General features: G+C 38.3%; 1 protein-coding gene across 11 annotated transcripts in view; it reads right to left on the bottom strand.

Annotated features, from left to right (window-relative positions):
* dgkza (diacylglycerol kinase, zeta a) overlaps positions 1-18441 on the bottom strand; it is an 85836-nt gene that overhangs the window by 17936 nt on the left and 49459 nt on the right. For 8 of the 11 annotated variants that reach the window (XM_043243076.1, XM_043243077.1, XM_043243080.1 and 5 more), the window contains 22 exons: positions 17876-17932; positions 16663-16731; positions 16507-16578; positions 16297-16413; positions 15718-15789; positions 15517-15612; positions 14949-15031; positions 14677-14737; positions 13864-13977; positions 13570-13710; positions 13407-13485; positions 13200-13255; positions 12775-12837; positions 12406-12479; positions 12078-12189; positions 11792-11991; positions 10616-10719; positions 7820-7899; positions 6493-6537; positions 5508-5577; positions 2718-2758; positions 2409-2605 (listed from right to left, as the gene is read on the bottom strand). In XM_043243076.1, the coding sequence (XP_043099011.1) occupies positions 2409-2605; positions 2718-2758; positions 5508-5577; positions 6493-6537; positions 7820-7899; positions 10616-10719; positions 11792-11991; positions 12078-12189; positions 12406-12479; positions 12775-12837; positions 13200-13255; positions 13407-13485; positions 13570-13710; positions 13864-13977; positions 14677-14737; positions 14949-15031; positions 15517-15612; positions 15718-15789; positions 16297-16413; positions 16507-16578; positions 16663-16731; positions 17876-17932 (2003 nt within the window). The remainder of the gene's footprint in view (positions 1-2408; positions 2606-2717; positions 2759-5507; positions 5578-6492; positions 6538-7819; positions 7900-10615; positions 10720-11791; positions 11992-12077; positions 12190-12405; positions 12480-12774; positions 12838-13199; positions 13256-13406; positions 13486-13569; positions 13711-13863; positions 13978-14676; positions 14738-14948; positions 15032-15516; positions 15613-15717; positions 15790-16296; positions 16414-16506; positions 16579-16662; positions 16732-17875; positions 17933-18441) is intronic. The other 3 variants (XM_043243072.1, XM_043243081.1, XM_043243073.1) reach the window with 2 other exon arrangements.

The raw sequence follows: 18441 nt of genomic DNA, 5'->3' as shown, positions 1-18441 counted from the left end.
TTCAATGTTGCCTCGGCGAGAGATCGTTATTTCATGCCCAAGGGAGTTAAGCGATGTGATAATGCCTGCCAAAAGCGTCAGCGGCAGCACGCCTGTGTGACTGATCGAGTCTGTGCGACTAACAACAAATCAGGAGCAGAAAAGTTGCCAAAAAAATCCCATCCAAAACAAAAAGTATTACCGATTAAAATACATACACGAAGAAGACGAACTGCACGAATGCAATGCGAAATAAATAAGTTAGAAATGGAAGGAGAAAAGGATGAGCAGTGGAAAAAGAAGTTCTCTGTAACTCTAAAAGACTCTTGCTGTTTCTCAAACATGTCATTAGGAGTGCAGAAACTATATTTATGTATTGACAAGGAAGAAAATAGCCTCCCTACTGTAACAAAAGCAAAGTGAATGGCCATATAATGATATCTGAAGTCTTTTATGCTGCTGTTTTTACAAGAAAAAGAACTCAGACGTATATAAGTATAAAAAAACTCATTCCACAGCCAGAAACCAAACAGAATGGTGACATTTTGTAGTTTTGAATGCTTGGTGTTTCTAACACAGAGTTCAAAAAACAACACACAATTATCCAAGTAAACAACACTAATTAAAGAACACTTCGGCTTTGACGTGAAAACGCAAGTGGCTTAGAGTGAACCCAAGAGAGAAAAGGTAGTATTTGAATCATTAAGGCTGACAAATGACACGTTTACAATAAAAGTGTAAAGTACGACGGGAGACAAAAACATTCTGAATTTCGAATACAGGAAGATAAAAGATGTATCAGCACATCTCAAGCACCCACAGCCCCTAAAGACAAAAGGCTGACTGTTATCTCACAATCACAGCGCACATGACAGCAACAGTGCTTTGAGGGGCCGCTCAATGTTTTCCATTGGGAGCCATAAACAAAAGCTCATATCGGATGGGTTATACAATCGTGACATAATCAGGAGAGCTATGCCCAGTGCAGCGGCTTGTCTGGGTTTTAACAGACACAGACACATGACAACAGAGCTGGGAGGACAAAGATAATGACTCCAACATCACACAGCTAAATATTTAATTATCCCAATCAATCAGTTTCTTATTAGCCTCTTCCTGAAAACATAAGCTTTATATGTGTTTTTAATATATGTAATTAATTCCATTTATGTCAAAGCTGAATTTAAACAGTCACTACTCCAGTCTTCAGTGTCACGCGATCCTTCAGAAATGATTCTAATATGCCCATTTGGTGCTTAAAACACATTTCTGATTATTATCAAATGTGGAAATCTGTTTCATATTTTCGTGTCACTTTGGGCAATTGGATTTAAAAGTATTTTCTTAACTAGCTCAACCAGTAAGATTTCCATGATCAATAATCATAACCAGAATGATCACGCTGGTAGGGCTGGGTGATTTATTCATTAATATATTCATATATTCATATTCATCTCATCAGTAACGCCGGTTCCTTGATTAGCGTTAAATCTCCATCAGCTGTTTTGAATTGGTTCAAAACAGCTGCTTATTCACTGACAAGATACGCAATATAGCGTTCAGTTTCATAGGCGATTTATTTGCAATACTGAACAAGATATTGCGTAGCTTGTCAGTGATCTACGGCTCTGTGTATTAACTGCTGCTCCATTCAAAACAGGTGATGGAGATTAATAATAACAGAATAACAGAAAGGATGTGTGATGATGAAGCTTAAGCTGAATATTTTAACACAATTTCAATAATTTAATAAGTAAACATGTAACATTCACAAAGACAAAAAAACTGAAAAAAGATTTACTGTCTGTATTCTCTGTCTCTGTCTTGAGCTCTATTACACACACACACACACACACACACACACACAGGAGATTAGCAGGGGCTGCGGTGCTGTATGACTTTTTCAGGCAGCTATAAATAGAGGATCGGATCAAGCTCTGTGCTGCAGAAAACGCTCTGTTTTATTCACTCTGAACCACACAATTATCCTGCTAAACACACACAATATCACAATCACATTCTCATTTGCACAGACATTCATGTATGATCATGCTTATACACAAGTATGCGTTATCCTATCTATCCTAAAAGCAACAACTATAAGGCATCCTAGGTGGCTGTTAAACACAGTAATCTGTGCATAAGAATTAGTGTTGTTAATGTAGCATTTGTAGAAAGCAGCTGAGCTGTGAGAACCACACTGCCACCAGCAGGATCGACGCTCATCAGCTCCCTGTTGGCTGATATTACAGAGCAGAAGCTGCTGTCAGCTAACAGCCATCTGAGTTATTAGCTGCCTCTGATAATGAAAACGTCTCCTTTATGAAAGTTTGCATAAAATAACTCATTTATCAAAACATTGTTATATTGTCAAGAAAGGCGCCGGTTACATTAAACGGTTTTTCTTTATGTTTGTCCGTGTATCTCACCTGGGTCCGGGCGAGTTTGGTGGAGAAGAAGAGGATGATGGGAAGGCAAATTTACGTGGGTCAGAAGGGGCGTCACTAGAAGAGTCCACCAGGTCTGGCATGCCTGGCGATGTACTGACCGTCTCCGTCACAACCAGCTCTGGGTCCAAAACAAACAGCTCATCCTGAGAAATTTCAGTCACGTAGTTAAGATGCTCCTGAGGGAGGACACAGACACCAGAAAAATGTAAATGGTTTGTTTGTGGATACTCAAAATTGCTCAATTGCACTTTGAATTACTCTAAAGGAGGTATTGTGCTGAGGACTCACTTGAGCTCGATCAATCCTGTAGAATCGATCAGCTGTTGTAGCTGCAAACACAAAACATGACAAAAAAACCCCAAGACAAATCAGGCTTGTGATTAGGCACCAGACATTTCAGAGCGTGTTCAAACAGAAGAGATGACAATATATCCCTTGTTCTAATATTTAGATCTTACAATACAGAAACAGTATTGTTTCAACATCTACACTCAATAAAAACCAGGGTTATTTTTTTTGTCTCAAACGCTTGATTGAGACTATTGGGTAAGGAAGCTTGGTTGATTTGACCCAATTTGGGTTAATAATTGCTCATAATCAGTAACTCAACAGTGCTCCAGATGTGAAAGATATGCATGTCACACACGTTGCAACATTTCTCAATGCCACATCTATCCATGTCTGCAGTAAAACGTGTGGAAAACAGAAGAAATTATAATTAGCATTTATTCATCAATCCTTAATTTAACTGCATAAGATATGTAACTGTTGAGTTGCCATTCTTTTCTGAGCTTTTTCCTTTGTACACATTGTTTTCACTCTTGCCTACATTTTTGTCTATTTCTGTATTCCTGCAATAATATTTTACCTATATTTAATTACTATAGCCTGCGTTGCTACGAAAAGGGATTGCTGTGGATCTTACACCTCACCAAAGCAAATTACTCCCAAAGAGAATGCATGTGCTGAGAATGCACACATAAAGTCCCACAAGCCTCAAACCTGTAAATAACACATTTGCAGCAAAAGTAATGAATGCATGCGTTTCCTCACACTCTGCTGATATCTGCTCTGGGGCAGGAACAATCTGTGATGATCCAGGAAAAGTGTGTAACACTGGTCTCGGATCAGACTTGCGCTGATAATTACTTGACAGCAACTTTATAACACTGAGCTGAGATCAGAAATACTGCCACATCGCTTTGAAAAGTTCTGACTCATCCTGCAGATCTCTGCTCTGGTAATAAAGCCCTCGGAAGCTTTTTAGTCTTAAAATGAGGAGATGAGTTTTCCTCTGGGCCGGTGGGAAGAGAGGAAGGAGGGACAGGAATGAAAGGATGAAAAAAGGGTGGAAAGATGCAAGTATTGAACAGGGGAATGTGATGTACTATTTCACTGGTTTGATGTGTAGCAGTTTAGGATCTATGTGAATGTGACTCAGCTGTCACAGAGGATTTGTGCGTAATGATGACTGACTCCCCACATCTTGAGATGCTGTCAAATGAAAGCCTGATGGCCCTTTCAACACAGCTCGAGTCAGGGCTTCTCAACAAAAGCGACACCTGTATGCAAAAAGCTATTTATTTTTATTTATCGCTTCTCATAGCATACATACATAAGGTGTGTAATTATGTCTTTGCTTCTTGAAAGTTCAGTGCATTATGGAGTGTTTACATACTGTATGAAGAATGTCATCAAAAAGTCTCAACTCCATGAAGCACAAATTACTTTTCCCCCTTTTTAATCTTTTTAAAGTAGTTGCCATTTTATTACACTATATAAAGTACGCATTGATACTACTAGGCTGTGAACACATCGTTATATTCTTTTCAAGACTTATGTAGCCTGATTCTCCACTTTTCATTGAGTGAGCTGACATTAATCCACATCTTCACACTGTTCACATAAAGGTATGCATACTGCCAATAATGGGCTTGTAGAATTGAATGTACAAACAATCACTGTTTAAATAAATACACTACCATTCAAAAGTTTGAGGTCAGTATAACTTATTGTTTTTATAATAAGGTTATATTCAATTGGTCACAAATACAGTAAAAAGTAATTCTAATAATAGTAATAATAGTAATAATAATAATAATAATAATAAAAGTTTCATAGAAAACAATTAAATAAGGTATAGAGTTGCAGAGTTTTTTTTTTTTTTTTTTTAAATAAACATGTCTGGAGTTCTGTATGCCTCTTTGTGGTGTTTGTTTATTTTTTCTGTTAGGAATATAACTGAGCCTTTAAATCATTTTTGTAACAGATATTCGTATAAAGAACAAGGCATTTATAGATGTATTTATAAACTGCTCACTAATGACTATTAATGTTGAGAGAACACTTTATAAAGGATGTACTGATAATTTACTAATGCTTATTAAATTATTCATAGTGTGCAGTTATTATAAAAGTAGTAAGAGTTAAAACAAACAGCAACTTTTTTTATGTCTTCACAATACAGTTTAAAGCATCCTTGCTGAATAAAAGTATTTAAAAAAAATCTTAGTAATTCCCAACATTTGAATGGTAGTCTTTTTAAACTGAAAATAATAATAGTAAAAAAAAGACAAAAACAAAATCAAATGCATGCCTGGGTTACACCTTAAATTTTCAGAGCTCCTGCTGATCTGCAGGCGTGATCTGATGAAAACACACATTCCCACAGAGTGTAGCGTTCCAGACATGCAGTTCGTATGACGCAAACAGATCCTCCCTCTTTTCCTGTGCCTGTAATTCTCTCCTGCTGACAGTAATCATCTTGGCACTCCTTTATTAGCACTGAAATGCCAGAGTAGATTCTGTTCTTCAGTATGGAGATTTATGACTCCTTCTCTTTTCCCGGCTTTGATTCTGGCACTGATAAGAGAATATTTTGTGGGTCTGACTCACAGTTCTGAATCTCTGACCTTTACTCTTTGCCATTTTATTCACTGCAAACACCTACAACTTTGTGCACAGATAAACACAACTCCAGCCCACATCCTTGAGGGCCACCAAGGCACACTTGCTGTTCAGTACCCCAGATCTGACTCTGGATTCTAGCTTCCAAACTACTGTGAAAAGAATACTCACAGTCGAGAAAGCACCATTTTGGCGACAGCCTTTGAGACGACAAAGCCTTTGATTTGGTCCCGTCACCTTCCTGTGAATGAAAGGAGCAGAAAATATAGGTTAGGACATGGGAAGAGAAGAAAAGTTGATAGAACTGCGATTAGTGTCAGTTTCTTCTGAAGCAAATGATCAGTATATGAACAGGGCATGAGTTTACCGTTTTTTTATCACACACACAGACCTGTCATTATTTTCTGCCACATCAACTCTTTCCCTAAAGCACCAAACTGCCAACCGAAGATCTACATAAGTCATGCAACGGAGTCAAATACACACTACAAAGACTACACTCACAGCACACAATAAACACAACATCTGCATGCACCATCGCTATAAAGAAAGCTGCCATTCTCTACATAGGCTAAACGTGATCCAAGGCATCCATCCAAACAAAGCACACGGGAGCACTTAGGACCCAGGGGAAATATTCAGAGAATGACGTTCTCAACGAATGGATTTAACTTAAGTGCTTACTGTAATTTGTGCTTATTTGAAGTTTCACCCATAACATCAGTCAAGAGGAAATGGGGTACTAACGAGGGCTCTCTTCAAGTCTGCAAACAGACTAGTGTCTAGGAGGCGCTAGAGTGCTCTAATCACACTGAGAAAGATGTGGGAGAGATTTAGGATGAATTTCAGAATACTCTGCTTTAGGGATCATGTTAAGCTCTATGTGAAAACAAACTCTCTTGCTTATTTTATCTCTCTAGGGGTTTATGCACTCTCGCGGTAAACATGTCTGCCTCCGAGCATACTTTTAGAGTACACAAATGTGCTGCTGAAGTTTTTCTAGGTTGGGTTTGTGGACGCATGTCTATCAAAATCTGATTGTACAAACAGCACTCTGTTGGGTTTTCTTGATTCTTTGTTCAGGCTGTATTTCCAGTCTTGTTCCTGAAAGTGCTCCAGGTGTGCCTGTCTCACCTCTCGCAGGCGTCTCACCCACCTGGAGCACCAGCCGCTGTAGAGATGGGTGACACGACACAAAGTCCTGCAGGAGACCCCATTACATTAGATACACACACAGGGCCATCAGATCAGGCCGTCAGTTCAGATACATATAGATTGAAGCAGATGGACAACGGTGTTTCTTGGAGAAGGCCCTCAGCATGTCAATGAACATGTAAATTTGAGACTACTCTTCTTTTTTTAAGAATGCTTAATATGGCATCAGACACTCACACAACCTTACTGAGAAGGGTTAACCATTAAACCAACATTTACTGTATACCTACATACCTCTAAACGAAAGCAGAGGTGCCATGAATGAATCAAATAATCTATACTGGTGGATTGCAAAAAACTATGTAGGAAAAAAACAATGGTAAATGCATATAGGAATGCTCACCTAACCTTAGTCACAAAAGTAAATTATTAGAATACTTTTTTTTAGTTTTAGTTTTTTTTACTAAAAATAAAAATAATAATTGGTCCCCTTTCATAATAATTATTATGCCATCGGTACCTACTTTTACCACTGGATAGCACTTAGGGGTCAAGTTTTGGGTGGATTTTGAAAAAAAATTATTTAAAAAAATGTATCTGTTAAAATAAAAGTTTTATTTGCATGTTGTAATGACAAGTAACTGGTTGCTAGAATGTCTAATAATAAAAATATTTTAAACCACAAAAAATAATGAGAAAACTGCATTATTTTGAGCTGCTGATGTCAGAGACTGTGTGTCTGATTAAACTACCGTATTTCATTTGTCACTTCACTGAAAAAGGCTACATGAGGCAGATGCTGGCATGGATTCAAAATACATTATTATATAAGGCTGAATATGGGTTCATTTTCAAAAATGATTTCAAAACATTGTGCACATTCCAATTTATTTAGTCTGCGAATTGTTATCTAGATAGCATGGCATTGTCAGAATTCAAAGGCTGTAAGTTTTCTCATTTGAATAATTGTGCATATTGTTGAATTAGCCACATATTCACATTCCAACATGACAGTGAATAAATGATTCGAAATGATTTGTTATTTGATTTCATTATACCCACTTCATTAATAGTTGTTAATAAGGGCGTTGCAGATCAGATACAGTGTTGTGTTGCACTGGATGTGTAGTCTAAGTCTTAAAGCACAATTTAATTGAGCACCACTGCTGTGTACTATAGTGCTGTATAACTTCTCCCTCATCATTATATTCTGACTCTGACTGACTGTTCTCATCATTAATCAAACTCTAACACCTCTCTCTTCCTATCCTCTTCATTTCTCACTTTTACCCCACTCCATCTGTTAACCCCACCCTCTCATTTTTTACCTCCTGTAGTCTCTCGATGTGAGCTCGGCAGGTTTCCAAATCGCTGTCTCCTGGGACAACGATGAGACCCAGAGGAATTGCTGTGAAAAAAGAAAGAGAAGAAAAGAGAAGTTAAAACAAGGGAAGAGGAGAAGAAACAGAATCTTTCTATCACTCTCACAGTAACAGTCTGCTGTGTTTTGTGAAAAACTTGGCCCACATTCATTCCTCTCAGGAGATACTGATCAGCAGTGGGAGAAAGAATAAAATAAAAGAAAGAAAGAAAGAAAGAAAGAAAAAAAGAAAGAAAGAATTTTTTTATAATTTTAGGTATAATTCATCTCTATCTTTGTGAACACCTCTGTAAGCGAATGTTTTGACGATTATGATTTAAGGCAGTTGTATGCAACACAAACGGGCTCAGACCCAATGAAACTCATTCAAACTAATCCACAGATTCTTCATGAAACAAGGTCAGACAGTAATAGGACGTGATGGGGAGGATGTGGCAATTTTATCTGCACTAGGGTTTAAACCACTGCAGGCATTTTAAAGACACATGGCTGTAGGCCCGCTCTTACATGTGCTGTCAGTGAGAGAAGAAGATGAAATATGATGTTTCCGCAGTGGTTGCTGAGGGTATATGTGTCCTCTCATGCATATGGATATTCTCAAGTCTAAGTCACTTCAGAGGAAAAGGGTAAAAAGCATAGATCCCACACTGAGATCCTAACTGTAGCGTGATGCACTCAACCACCCTGAGCGCTATGAAGATACAGTAGGTTACATTTGAAAGCTGGAGGAGCAGTAGTCATGCCCGACCCTGAGCAGAGTCTCACACGCTTCAGAGAGGCAGGGTAATATTTCCAAATTAAATGAGCATTCTCAAGAGGATGGCAAGTTTCTCTGACAAAGTGGGAAGTGAGAGAATCAGACAGAGAGAAAGCAACAGGGGAAGCAGGAAGAAACGAGCAGAGATAGTAGAGAGATGGGAAAGGTCTCTTCCATTGAGGAATGTTGGGTTGCTTAGCAACATCTGAACAGTCGTTCCCAAATTCAATTCAGGTTTGTTGCGCGCTCTCTCTTTCTGTTCAGTTGGAGGTATTGTCAAGCCTCTTCTGAAGAGTGAAGAGGGACTGACAGCAGTGAGCAGATGAGACACAGGGATGTGTGGTATATTTTTGTATCACAAAAGAGAGAGTGCAGAACAGCTGTATGAACACCAAAGAGCTAATCGCTTTCTCGGAGTTGACATGCACTTTAAAAGTTTCATTTCAGGCAAACTAAAGCAATTATTTGCCTTTTTATGATGTTAAACGAACACCGTGGCAGTCTGACTAACTGTCCTAGATAATGTGATTGTCGCTCAGTTTCGAGCAGCATATATACAATTAATCGCACCACAATTTGTCTCAGCTTAGAGCGCTTCTAAAAAACAGAGGTGACGTGCAATGAGTATTTAATACTTCAATTACCTGATTACGCATTGTGTCATGTATACTTGGACAAAGATATTGATTAGAACTGCACATGTACTGTATATGCGCTCACTGTTGTTTGCTCACTCAGAATTGAGAATTGATTTTGGAAACAGTTGCTGATGTATTGCCATAACTGGAAATGTGTAGCATTAAAATCTCTGATAGATTGGCACAAATTACTCTGTCAAAACACAATAGGAGCATAAAGCTGCATCTGAATGTATTCTCAAAGATCCATTTAATTTCATCAGTACACACAATAATCACTCACTGAAGAGATGGGATGACACCTAGTGCTGAGAAATACAACTGCAGCTTGAAACTTGTAAATATTTTTAATAAAGTCTCAAAAGGTTTCTGCCCACTTTTAAGTGAACTAACATACAGTCATAACCACTATTGCTTGTTAAGTCCTAACATAAATACACTGTCCAAGTCTCCACTCTGTAGCACAGATTTAAGCTACACTTTTAACAATTGATGGTATATACTACACTATCTGAGCTCACAGCGCCCCAGATGGTGGCAATTTAAAGATTCAAAAAGATGAATCTCTGTCTGGTTGATGGAGATTTCTGTATGGAGATAAAGGCTAGGATTGCGATTTCGGTAGTATTATAGTATATTAGCACCATATGCTGTTTGTTATTAGGATGTGATAGAGCAGTTGGAAACCAGCAAACCAGCATGCATGATGTCAGACTTAACAAGTGAACTGATGAGGACAAGTTTCCCCCCTCTGCCTCTAATGATTAGAAATGGCCAAAATTTGATATTATTGATGTTGCCCTGCTGCATCGCAGCACATGCAGCTGTTTGCTGTTGGGATAACAAAAAGTTTGATTATTTATAGCTTCATTTTAACATAATTCTCTGGAAATAAGGACGTTCACACCATAACTATAACAATAACACAGAGAAATTAAATTGCTAAGATGTCTTTCAGGATGTTTTCTGTCCAACAGATAAACAATAAAAACATTGTCAGTCGATCAGAATCCACTTGCTTTTGTGGATTATAATAAACAGAATATTATCAATGTAGTAGTAGTTCAATGTTGTGAAAACTAATATATTCATCATAACATGCCATCTTAACAGACACTGTTCTTGATATGAACAGGCCTTTAGACCTACAATTTCTTTTAAATTCTTATTTCTTTTTCTATATTTTCTTAAATCCCTTTTAATAATTTAATTCCTTTAATTAGAAAGAACACAACAACCCTTCCCCCCTCCGGTGTTCAGGACACGGTTATGGCTTTGAACTAACCCTTTAAAATCACAGCACACCAGGGTTCTCAGGTGTAATCTGTAATGTGTGTTTCATACTTACAAGCTTCTTTAAGTTTCTCCTTATCGTAGTGTAGGGCTTCATAATCATGCATGCTGATACGGCTCACTCTGATCCGTAATCGTTCTGGAAATGGCTGCTGACTGCTGGATGAAAAAAAAAAAACAATCATGGAATTTAAAACAAAACCATGGAAACACAAAAAATGTACAGCACAAAATGAAGCTTTTGATAACAGCTGTGTGTAACAGTGAGTGTGCTGTCTTGGCTAGGTACAGTGTCGCCATACTAATTAAATCTGTCCCCACTTCCGATATTTAGCTTTTTAAGCGAGGTTTCATTACGGGCCTATCTGCCGTCGATACAATTCGTTCACCTTGAATCAGCCAAGTGTGAAATTAACAAAACCTCAGAGAGAGAGAGAGAGCGATTATCTAATTTAAGCAGGACTAAGCAAGCTTGTCTGTCCTTAGCAGCCATTTATGAGGGTAATATATTCACTTCAAGTGTCAAGGAAAAGAAATGAGACTGCTACAGTGAATAAATCACACTAAATTTTCACACTTTCAGTAACAGCTCAATAGAGAGAGACATCAATCCAGCAGTTTAACTTTCTGCTTAATCTTACTGGGGTTTTTTTTTTTTAACCATCAGCTCACACCAAATAAATGTATGCGTGTGTCTACACGCATTTTGATGCGGCGCCCTTTTAAAGAGCAGTCATGCTTTTTAAATTTCATTCAGAAATTGCAGACCTTTACCTTGATACCACATACATACCCGTCATTTTGCTATATAACTGTACTGTTGAAAACTGTGTTATTTAATACAATGTAAATACTACACACAATAATAATCCATCACCTGTTACTGGTTGAATCAAGCGGCAATAACCTATTACTACTGCCAAAGAAAATGTCACATCTTTAGAGATGACAGATGGAAGCAAGACACCACAGCCAAGAAAAGTTGTTTGTGGCGTTAAACAAGTTATTTTTGTTCAATTATAGTTTTTAACGGTGTCCGCCTTTTAACACTCTTATTTTGAGTGGGATTAACTGGCCACAAAGAGACAACGTTAAAAATGAATTTTGAGATGAACAGGATTGTTAAACATTTTAGACATTGCAATAACATTAATGTTTTTGCCACTGTGGCCGTGTATTATATATCAACCGAGACCGCATTATACACACAGCCTCCGTATGTTGCACTCACTCATTGAGAAGTGGTATTGATGTGCGTCTCTTGGTTTTCTGCACCATGTTGGCCTGGTTTCTCAGGGAGATGTGAATAACAGATGGGGCTAGTTTGCAAGGCTCGCCATCCACCTGCATGGGGATTGACTTAAAGGTGGTGAGGGTGACTTCACGACACTGATTTAACCTCTCACCATGACCTCCGACCTGCAGCGTGGCCTACAGTCACAACAAACAATAAAGGGACTGAAAATTCACTATAAAACCTCGTACTATACAAACTAATTCAGGTGGGTGAAACATACCAGTGACGTCATTGTGAATCCTATGACCTCAATGCAGCCATCGTCATGACGCTGAGGCTCAAAATCGTGATGCTCACTTGGATTGCCCCATGGCATAGTGCCCGCACAGTACCTGCGATTAACATAAACATCCAAACATGACTCTTCACGCAGATTTATTCACAACTGAAAATTCAGCTTTGCCATCACAGGAATACATTTTTAAATATTTGAAATAGTAAAAGTATTTCACGGTATTTTACAGTTTACTTCTTTCAAAAACATCTTAAAGACTTTGAAAGGTAGCGCAAGAAAGAACAAAATCACAGAAAATGATTTAGCGTGTTACCTGGGGATATTGAGGAAGACCAGGCATTGCAGCTTCAAATCCTGCACTTTAGAGGTCAAATCTGTGCCGTCACACTACAGAAAATGAGAAAGAGAAGAAAGTGGTATAAACTGAATACGTCAGCAAAAACAAACCAACAGTCAGCAGAAAAAGGGTTGCAACTCAAATTTAGGCACACTATCTCTGAGTGCTAAAGCCCAAGAGGAAGAAATGCAAACAAACAAGCATGCAAAAACAGAGACTTAGAGTCAAACCTAAAAAAAAACACAGCATACTCATTTGCATTTCAAAACACACACAGGCATGCACACATATTTTCTCTCTTGTTCTGCACAAAGGGGTCTTTGTTTAGTTAAACGCCATACGTACCACCACTCTAATGTGTTTAGCCAGGTCTTTGGAGCTGCCCATCAAGAAATCAGAAAACGCTGTCTGTGGAAAAAGGAAACATCATTTTCATTTCAGTCGACACCAACTCGCTGTCACATTTTTAATGTTGTGGTTAACGAAGAGGTTTGGAATGAATAAAGTTGTGATAGAACCAGCGACAGAGCCTCAGACACTCTGTATTGTGATGTACATTCAAGTGAAACAGACTATTGAAAAGCAAAAGAAATGTTGGGCAGTGACTTGCTTCTATGCATTGTTTATTTATTCAGCATATCGGAACGTTAGCTAGAAGCAACTGTAAAAAAGAGGTGGAGATAAAATAGACTAAATAATTAGAGAAGTCCATAAATAAATCATTCACAATTAGATCAAGAAGAAGTGAGCACTATGTGGGTTTCACTTACCCCTGCATAGAACATTTTGTTTCTGAATCGGCTGTTAAATTTCTCAGGGTTGGCCTCTGAAGAGTAAGAGGACAAACCATAATTAATCTCAATTAGCACCAATAAATCTGGCCATGCAGAAGAAACTCAAGCCTTAACTCTTACATAGCCACTGTCTTGCTATTAAATAGTCAGATTTATTAGACAAAATAGTGCTTTTACACCAACCTCGGGATTCATGGAACTCTAAAGTCACATGAGCATCAAACCCAAGGCTGAAGTAATTATTGAAGACGTCCAAAGGGAGCTGCAGAGGAGAGAAAAATCAATCATTCTTCGGCTGCTTATACACTGAACAGAAACAGCACTGCAGGTGGAGCTCTTACTGTACCTTGTCTGTCACCTGCTCATCTCTTTCCTCTGACCCCGCCTCTGGGTTGGGCTTCACAATAAGGTTCCATCGATCCAGCTGTACAACATTCCCATCTTCAACGTGAGATAGGATTTTACTCAGAGGTTCATCTGTGTAACCCTACATGCACAGGTTGTACAAAATATGCCCATTTATCAAAGCATTCTATAAATGGATGAGCAAACTATACTACATGAACTGCAATGAAATTTATGCTGATGTTTGGAACGAACGCTTCTGACTGTGCAGAGTTTAAACCTAGGTTCCACTCACCCCACCCCAGTTTAGCGTCCTAGCGAGGTCATTTCCTGTGCCCAAAGGAAGTACTGCCACAGCAGGAGAAGGGTTTAACTGCAGTTGATCAAGAGCGGACAAAATCCAGCCCACCTGAGACAAAGATTTAGTTAAGAGAGAGAGAAAGAGAAGAGACGCACAAAAGAAATGCAAAAAAAAAATAAAAATGTAGACAAAATCCATGAAAATCTATATGTTCCTATCAGATACCCATATGGCTAAAATCATATAATAACTAAATAACAAACAAGATAGAGTTAGATATCTTGTTTTGTAAAATCCCATCAATGCTAGAGAACTTTAATATGAATATATGGAGTGTTTAAGTCAGGAAACAGCGGCTCAGCTGTTCAGCAGGGTGTAAGACGAGTGATGGGAAGGCTGGATTAAAACTCCTTATTTCAGTTGGGCTTAAGGCATTATTCCCAAACTTCTCTCACATGGATCAAAGTCAGGGTATGAAATATGACTGCATTCAGATTCCACTTTTAAACTCTTAATTACTCACACAAACGGATTACTGAGATGTGACAGCATGGGGTAAACCAGGACACACACATCAGCACTACATGTCAGAAAACTCCTCAAACACATGACTCAACTAAACAGTGAATAGTATTATGACTCAAGAGAATCATCTCTCGCGCCCCTGACACGCAGGGAGATAAGTGCTGCCTCCTACTGGAGGGGTTAATAATTCCTACAGTAACGGCTATAAAACGGGATCTCACATTATTTGTTAGTAGATTATTTGGTCACATATTGTATACACACGCACAGCCTCCCACTCACCGTGCCGTCCCCACCACAGGCCAAAATTCTCAAGTTGTGAACTTTGCGATACATCTCCAAGCTATAAAAAATACATCAAAATAGCAATCATCTTATTGAAACACATCGTAAAAATAGGGCAGATAATTATTTTTCTTCTGAAGCAGTGCTACCCTAAAAACCATGATGGAGCTAACTGCCTTTGTTTATGCAAAGCTAATAAAAGCTGAGAAAGGGGTTTGGATGACAAAAACAGGAAACTTCTGTGTAGTACTCCACATGCAGGTACTCACCCTTCCTGAGGACCCCCCTGACTGAGATCAAAAACCTGCCGAGGGTTTAGATACCACAGAAAGGACTGGATGATTTTAGATCCCTGAGAGAAAATGAGAGAACGGGGGGGTTAAAATCAGTGATTATTTTTGTTTTATTTAATTATTATTACAGTGCCTTTATTATGTATTTTGAAAACAACCTTTCATGCATGTGTCACCTTTTCATTTCATGTGTGTCACAGCTCTAAGTGAATGAAAACATCCTGCAAAGTTTTAAATCTGAAAGAGTACTGTGCATAAAATGATCGTCTCTCAAAAGAAAAAGTCAATCAATGAGATGAGTCGTTTTTAACTTAAATCCGGAAGGGTTTGGAATACTTAATCATTAAATGAATCATTTGTGAGTCATTGAACAAATATTGTAAGAGAATTTATGTTTTATTGACCTTGAATACATGTTCAACCTGCTGTCTGGTACTCCCAAAACCAAAATATGAACCTTAACTACTCATAATAGCGGCACTTTAATACAATTCATAATAAAAAAAATTACTTCTTATTTTTCCTATAGCATGTAAAATAATACCTGGTTTCCTCCACTCTTTGGGTTTACGAACACCAGCAATGGCTTCATGAGTTGAGAGGGAATAGGTCTCACAATGAAGGGCTTCCATCGAGCCTCCTTGTTAAAAAAAGAAAAAAAAGAAAGTGACTGTGGTGAAGATGTAATTTAATTTAATCATCCCCTAGCAAACTAAACAATTACTATACTTGATTGTGCTCATACCTCTGCTCCTTTCTTGCTGGATTTGCGTTTGAAAGACGTTCGTTTCTTCTTTTTGCTTGACTTTAATGAGGACTGCGATTAAAAAGTTACACAGTAACATTACAAAAAGCACTCCACAACGAAATCCCATTCATTAATAACACAATGGAAAACAACAATACCTGCGGATAAAAAATAAAAATGGCTCTAATTGTTCTGGTTCTATACAGTTTCTGAGCGTTTAAAATACACGGAAAACACAGAAGACAACAGCCATTTATTCCTTTAAAGTTTTTATATATTCTAATTGAATGCTGAACAAAGAATGCCGTCTCATACATTTTGTATGTTGGAGTTTTTAAACAATTCAACAAGACAAAAACATTTCAGATCATAAAACAGAGCACAATCTGAAAATGTCCATCCATTTGCAGAAATTGCCAATGTCACGTTTTACATTTAATTTAGCCATATAGATATTGATGCCACTGCCACTGATCATTTACAAAGCCACCCAATTCAACTCGTTATCTAATTCAACTTGTAACTGTTACCTATGCAACTGCCCGACAACCCAAACAGAGAAGTAATGTATAATACCTGAGGTCGGCGAACCCGTATGATCCAGGTAGGAGGTACTATAACGGCGGCATGTGCTCCTAATGAACACGGTTCTTCTATCTGCTGCAGCATGAAGCATGTCACCTTATTATGATACTGCAGACAGACAGAGAAAGGGAGAAAAGTTGCACATATTTACATACACAACAACAGGAAAACACGCTATTGCTATAAGCCTTAGACACTTACTGCTTGTTTGCACCAGGAGCAGCTAATGGCTACAATCTCTTTACTGTGAAAGGCAAATTTCTGCTGAAACCCCTGTAGGCGGAGACCAGGTTCTGTTATAAACTTCAGACTTCATTCTTTAGCCTGTAATGTCTCAAACACGGCCATTATACACACCTTTCCACACTGTTTGCATTTGCCCTCTTGTCTTCTCCGATGGACCCAGTGGTGTCGCACTATTGCAGGCTGCCATTAAAAAAAAAAAAAAAAACATACACAGGATTTCATACAGCCGTGCCATCCACAGATTATGACAATCTGTGCTAAAATGCCACATCAAATAAGTAATGTTGTGGGGTTATGCTCTGGGGAATCGAGATCAAATTTGAAGAAGACAGCAGAACAGAAATCATGAGAACAAATGATCTCTGGATATGTATTCAAAATGTTTGTAAATGAATTAAACACCATGATGAGATGCCTGTATGAGTGCTGGAAAATGAATACTTAAAAACTTATAGGTACAAACCCCATTAGGCATACTAATACGAAACGTCATGGGGCTGGCACAATGTCTGTAAAAGTGACGTAATTACAGAAAATAGAGCACGCTGTAATTCCCCTTATAATGACCATAATAACCTGTTCAATTTTTGACACACTTCCCACACTGGCCTCGCACCAGACAGCACAAACAGATTTGAAACTTTCACACAATGATCATTTTCATATACTACATTTATTTGTGGATCATTTTCTATTCGATTCAAACTCATTTAGCTAAGTGAAGGAGTCATCCCAGCTGTGTGAAAGTGTGTGTGATACCTGTGCAATAGAGGGGTGCGCATTACATTTAGCTGCAGCACCTCTCATTTGTTCCAAAGCCCGGCGACCTCTGAAAGCTCTGCGTCGCCAGGTATGCTAACCCACCAAGGCAAGATGGAAAACAGGAAGAGACAGGGCACAAAGAGGGAGCAGAAGTGCAATGGAGAGATTGGGACGAGGAGACGAGGGTTACAGCGGTGAGAGCGACAAAGGGGACGTGTAAAAAGGAAAACGGAGGGTAAAAAGGGCAAAAGAAAGATTTAAACAGCAAACAGCACTTGCCCCCTAAAATGTGTGTAAAACAGTCTGGGGTCATTCAGACAGCTTCTCATACATCTTAAACATACAAAAAACAATGATGAAAATGAAACTGAAAATGTACTTTATAGATAATAAAAATACAATGACAAAAAAATAAATAAATAGTCTCTTAGCAGACTGCTGTTGGCTGTTTATATCAAGCTATGAAGGTTTTACAGCAATAAGTTTGACAGAATCGGAAAACAGGTAGAATGGGAGAGATATTTAGAAAATAAAGAAAAGAAGAGGAAAAGAAAAAACTTACTTCGCGGATGTTCCGTGAACCGGACTCCCTGAAAGATGGTTTACATCTGAAGTTTATCTGAAAAAAGACAATAGAAAAAAATCTTATTTTCTACAACACCATTCAGAATTTACCCTAATTTAAACCCTAAAAATTAAACATACAGTCGCTCATTTAGAGCCAGAAACTGATGGATTGTTTTCCAGAAAACATGTTCAGATTTGGAGAATCCCAACTGAGCTCAACACTTCTAAAGAGGGAAAAGGAATTTTTTGAATTTTAAAAGAGTATATGAGAACAGAACAAAACCCACTTGCCTTTATGTCTTCTCTGAGTTTGTTAAACTGATTAGTGTGTGAGGTATGATTAAAATAATTCCCGATCAAACATCATTTCACCACAATCAGCCCCACAGACCAGGCATAAACTGTTGAAGACACCAGCCCTTTTCAATACTGACCGCATAGAATCTGTGCCATGTGGCTCAAATACAACACCATCCCGACACTGACTTGCCCAATCACACTAACAAGGTAGTGATAAGAAATAGAATATGTCTGGCAAGAAAACCTTTCTGAACCGCATGA

This window comes from Puntigrus tetrazona, chromosome 7 (assembly GCF_018831695.1).
Source record: "Puntigrus tetrazona isolate hp1 chromosome 7, ASM1883169v1, whole genome shotgun sequence".
Lineage (NCBI taxonomy): Eukaryota > Metazoa > Chordata > Actinopteri > Cypriniformes > Cyprinidae > Puntigrus > Puntigrus tetrazona.
This window is presented reverse-complemented; position numbering and strand designations above follow the sequence as displayed.